Source organism: Cryptomeria japonica, chromosome 7 (genome assembly GCF_030272615.1).
Source record: "Cryptomeria japonica chromosome 7, Sugi_1.0, whole genome shotgun sequence".
Classification (NCBI taxonomy): Eukaryota; Viridiplantae; Streptophyta; class Pinopsida; order Cupressales; family Cupressaceae; genus Cryptomeria; species Cryptomeria japonica.
The window spans coordinates 726,143,670-726,149,227 of NC_081411.1; the positions used below are offsets into that span (position 1 = coordinate 726,143,670).

At 37.7% G+C, this 5,558-nt stretch overlaps 1 protein-coding gene across 2 annotated transcripts; it reads right to left on the reverse strand.

Annotated features, from left to right (window-relative positions):
- Positions 1–2,607: 2,607 nt before the first annotated feature.
- Positions 2,608–5,265, reverse strand: LOC131049265 (late embryogenesis abundant protein At3g53040). 2 transcript variants are annotated; one of them, XM_059207750.1, is made up of 4 exons: positions 4,524–5,265; positions 4,407–4,443; positions 4,340–4,373; positions 2,608–4,250 (listed from the first exon to the last, which is right to left on the reverse strand). In XM_059207750.1, exons 1-4 carry the CDS (start codon positions 5,136–5,138, stop codon positions 2,906–2,908), a joined length of 2,031 nt encoding a protein of 676 aa, XP_059063733.1. In that variant the 5' UTR covers positions 5,139–5,265; the 3' UTR covers positions 2,608–2,905. The 2 variants fall into 2 exon arrangements, with proteins under 2 accessions (XP_059063733.1, XP_057839293.2); XM_057983310.2 differs by having other exon boundaries at positions 4,340–4,443; positions 4,524–5,264.
- Positions 5,266–5,558: the final 293 nt, after the last annotated feature.

Below are 5,558 nucleotides of genomic sequence, written 5' to 3' on the forward strand. Positions count from 1 at the left end.
AAAGAAAGTTTAGTTTGAAATTCATGAAAAAATCTATATTTTTGCGTGTATGAGCATTAGGTTCATGCATATTTCTCTAAACAACCATTTTTCTAAGATATGAAACTTCTATTTTCTCCCTTAATTTTCTAATCAATTTCCAAATTATCAATCTAATTAATAAATAAATTATACAAATTGAAGAGGCATTATATTTAAGAGCAAAATAAAATATACAAATTCAAGAGGTGTTATATTTAAGAGCAATGTTGAAAGACCTATGCATTTTACATTCTCACATTTCCTGACAAGCCCAAAAATTTTAACAAAATAACAAAAATTAAATTAAAATAAATTACAACTAATTAACTATGCACATGTGATGAATATATATATTGAAATATGATTTTAAATGCTATCAACCTATGAATGAAAATTAGTGATGTTCAACCATATTTTATTTTAAATATTAAAATATTATTCAAAATATTATCTTATCATATAATAAAATAAAAATATTATTCAAAATATTATCTTATATAAGATATTAACCTATAAGATCTTACCTATAAGATCTGAAAACCTATAAGAAATATTCAAAATATTATCCTATATAAGATATTAACCTATAAGATCTTATATATTAAGATCTGAAAACCTATAAGAAATATTCAAAATATTATCCTATATAAGATATTAACCTATAAGATCTTATTAACCTAAACATCTTACCTATAAGATCTGAAAACCTATAAGAAATATTCAAAATATTATCCTATATAAGATATTAACCTATAAGATCTTATTAACCTAAACATCTTATAGGTTTCACCTATAAGAAATATTCAAAATATTATCTTATATAAATATTCAAAATATTATCTTATATAAATATTCAAAATATTATCCTATATAAGATATTAACCTAAAATCTTATATATTAACCTATAAGATCTTATTAACCTAAACATCTTATAGGTTTCACCTATAAGAAATATTCAAAATATTATCTTATATAAATATTCAAAATATTATCCTATATAAGATCTTATTAACCTAAAGATCTTATAGGTGAGTAAAGATAGGTTAATAAATCTGAAAACCTATAAGATCTTATTAACCTAAACATCTTATAGGTTAGTAAAACATCTTATTAACCTAAACATCTTATTAACCTAAACATCTTATAGGTGAGTAAACGTGAAAAAGATAGGTTAATAAATGTGAAAAACCTAAACATCTTATAGGTGAGTAAACGTGAAAAAGATAGGTTAATAAATGTGAAAAACCTAAACATCTTATAGGTGAGTAAACGTGAAAAAGATAGGTTAATAAATGTGAAAAAGAACTCAAAGGTGAGTAAATGTGAGTAAATGTGAAAAAACTAGGTGAGTAAACGTGAAAAACCTAGGTGAGTAAACGTGAAAAAGATAGGTTAATAAATGTGAAAAAGAACTCAAAGGTGAGTAAAGGTGAGTAAATGTGAAAAACCTAAACATCTTATAGGTGAGTAAATGTGAAAAAAATAGGTTAATAAATGTGAAAAAGAACTCAAAGGTGAGTAAATGTGAAAAAGAACTTAAGTCTTAATTTGTAATATTAATTTTGAAAGTTACTTGTAGATTTGATACCTGTTCTTTCAGGTAATTAGATGAGGTAAAGCGATGGCATGCTATGCTGTGAAAAGAAAAGAACAGCAAAATCTAACTAAGAATGAGGTTAGGTGTCAAGCGATGGCATGCTCTGACGTGCAAAGAATAAAAATCAAAGGTTAGGTGTCAAGTTTGTTATATAAATTTTAAAATTTTGGTTCGTATTTTCTTAGTTTAATATTGGTTTTCTTGTAAGGATTTAATATAAGTATAAGAGCTCCCATTTCATATTATAACTTATTAAAAATGATTCTTTTGTGCACCAATTACCGTCTAATTAAACAGTTAGACTATTAAATAATATTAATTGAGGTTAAATGTTGATTTTTATTTCCCCAAGCAATGGAACAAACAATAGTGCAAGCAACCGTCACCTGCCTACCTCTCTCTACTAACTGATTCACTGAACCATGAGTCCCGGTCGGAGTGAATAAGTCAAGGTGAATAGCTATCCAATGAACTGAGCTATCTCAAGGTGAAGAATAATTTTACGAGGTGTAAAATTTTTACAATTAGGTGGTAGATGTGAAATATTAATTTGAAGTAAGGTTTTGATGCATCTTCTACTTAGATTTGGAGGGAGGCTAAGTTTTTCCTTTTAAAATGAAATTTCTGTTTTCTCTGTTGAGGTTTAAAATCGGATAATTCAAATTTGTAAACTTACGATATACACGAGGCTGATCTCTCTGTTGAGGTTTAAAATCGGATAATTCAAATTTGTAAACTTACGATATACACGAGGCTGATCTAGACGTTTGGAAGCACAAATAAAACCTACCAATTCATATTTAATGTCCTAAATTTCCAGTTCCAATCTAATTAATAAAAAAAAGTGCCCATGGAAGTTTTATCAGTGCATTAATATAAATTTGTTTTGATCCAATCAAAACAATTGAAATTTTCTTTGAAACATTTATCTACCAAATAATGGACAGTTTAAACAAAAGCTTCCAGTGAGATTGAAATTGGACTGCCATAACTCAAAATAGAGGCCAGTCTTCATAAAACACACTGAAAATATTTTATAAACATAAAGATATCAATCCACCATCTGATCTCACATCATCAGACAGCAGAATCTTATGACCCCTAGACCAATCAATAACTCTGAATGTCTTCACACAGTATTAACGACAGTAATTATACGATTTCACAAGCAGCATGCAAAGTCAAGTCTTTCAAACAATACAGGACAGAACCGTCTATAACATAATACTACATCTGCAAACTCACATATACAGACCTAATGTATATACAATGAACAGTAACACACATTAATCATCATGTTGTTCAGTCCCCATAACAGTCTTCTTAGCAACCTGCACAGCACTCGCCACAGTTCCTATGACCGTATCCCCAACAGTCTCCAGAACACCTTTATCACTAAGTGTCTCATCGCTGGCCACAGTCTTCACTTCTATTTCAACCCTGCTTCCGCCATCCCTTTTATTATCTTCTCCACGACGAGCTTGCTCATCTTGCTCATGCCCAGCCTTTCCTCTCATCTCTCTTTCATTTTCCTCGAAGTTGGCGGTCTCTTGCTGGCCATGCTCTTGACTTTGAAAAAAGTTCTGCTTGGCTCGTTCGGCTGCCTCCGCCATTTTCTTTTCCACGGTCTGTTTTGACTCACCCGCCTTCTCAGCCATCTGCCGGGCCTGTTCCCTTGCTCGCTGTTGGGCCGCTTCTAGAGATTTCTTCGTTTGTTCTGCAGCTTCAGCCATTTTCCTCTGCACCGACTCTTTCGTTTCTCCAGCTTTCTCCACCATCTGACGGGCACGTTCTCTCGCCCGCTGTTGGGCTTCTTCCAGTGTTCCCTTGATTTGTCCAGCGGCTCCATTGTCGGTGGATTCTTGCTGGCCTTGTTCTTCACTTTGAAAAAAGCTCTGCTTGGCTCGTTCAGCTGCTTCCGCCATTTTCTTTTCAATGGTCTGTTTTGACTCACCGGCCTTCTCAGCCATCTGACGGGCCTGTTCGCTTGCTCGCTGTTGGGCCGATTCTAGAGATTTCTTGGTTTGTTCTGCAGCTTCCGCCATTTTCCTCTCCACCGACTCTTTCGTTTCTCCGGCCTTCTCCGCCATCTGACGGGCACGTTCTCTCGCCCTCTGTTGGGCTTCTTCCAGGGTTCCCTTGATTTGTCCAGTGGCTCCATGGTCAGCGGACTCTTGCTGGCCTTGGTCTTCACTTTGGAAAAAGCTCTGCTTCGCTCGCTCTGCTGCTTCCGCCATTTTTCTTTCCACGGACTCTTTTGTCTCGCCCGCTTTCTCAGCCGCCTGGCGGGCCTGTTCTCTTGCCCGCTGTTGGGCCGATTCTAGAGATTGCTTTGTTCGTTCCGCAGCTTCCGCCATTTTCTTCTCCACCGACTCCTCCGTTTCACCGGCTTTCTCGGCCATCTGGCGGGCGCGTTCTCTCGCCCGCTGTTGGGCTGCTTCTAGGGTTTGCTTGGTTCGTTCGGCGGCTGCAGAGGCTGACTCCTTAACACTTTCTTTCGTTTGCTCAGCCTTTTCGCCAGCCCTTTGAGCAGTCTGCCCAGTGGTTTCTTTCACATTATTATAATTTTGCGCGAGACTTTCCTTTGCCTTGTTTATTGCATCGTACGTGTTGTCCTTCGCTAAGCCTAATCTGAAGAAAAAGAAGCGGAATTGAAAAAAAAATGGAACCTAAACTTAATAGCAAAGAAACATACATTTTACAAATAAAAAAGAACCCACTTCTCCTGTGTTTTGTCCTTCAAGTTATTTGCAGTCTCAGCACAGGCCTGCGTTGTTTCCTGGGTTTTCTCCTTAGCTGCGCCTGTGTATTCTCCCAGTTTCTCCTGCACATCAAACATTAATCAGCAATCGCAATCCAATATAACTACACATAAATACAATTCCAGATAAGAAAAAAACATACCTTAGTGATATCCTTGACCTGGGCGGCCTTGTCAGCAGTATACCCAAGTGTGCTGCGACCCGTATCGATGGCCGCCTCCTTTCCCTGTTGCAATTTCTCAGAAGCCACATTATAGGCCTCGCTGCCCTTCTGTTTTGTATAATCGACAGCAACAGAGGCCCCTTTGCTCACCTGTTCAGTCAAGGTATCTTTAGCCGCCTTACTCTTCTCCGCAGTATAATGCAGAGCCGTCTTAGCCTTCTCCGCAGTATAGTCCTTGGTGGCGGAGGTGAGCTCCGCCGCCGCCTCTTTAGCTTGCTGCAACTTTTCTGCGGCGTAGTCCTTGGCCGTAACAGACCTGTCCGCCGCAGCAGCCCTGGCCTGCTCTAGTTTCTCGTTGGCAACAGTTTTGGCTTCCTCGTACCGTCTTTCTGCCGCCTTGACAGCCGCCATTGCGTTCTCCTGCGCTGCAGCGCGGTAGTGTTGGACGGTCTCGTAGCCGCTCTCCGCCGCCACGCCTTGCTTGGCTTTCGCTTCGTCCATGTTCTTCTGTGCTTCTCTCCTCCGTTCTTCTTCTTCTTCCTCTATCGTCCTCCCTCTCCCTTCTTCTTTCTTTACCTGTTGTTGGCTTGCCATGGCAAAGTCTAAGCAATGCAGAGATGTTTCTATAATACTATACAGAGAATTCTGTGTAATGAAAATATTGATCGTGTAGTGAATACGGAATATGTGCTATGAGCGATGGCAGGCATGAATAGAAGGGCGTACATAAAGTGTTATGGATGATATTGGGTAAGATGAGGTGAGAGGGTGCTGTAGCACGTTTACACTTTCATGTCGGCAACAAAGCATACGTGTTGAGCATCTGGTACAAAACACCAAACAGCTGTATGTTTTCAAAAGCCACGTTGCTCTGCCCGGATAAATCTATAAGCCGATAGAATTTGTTTATTTCTTGCACATTAAGTTTCAGCAATTCCTCACTCCCATGGATTTTATCTGTGATTAACTATGGGATATTCTATTTGGCTAATACGTTCCCGGATTGCCGGTCCT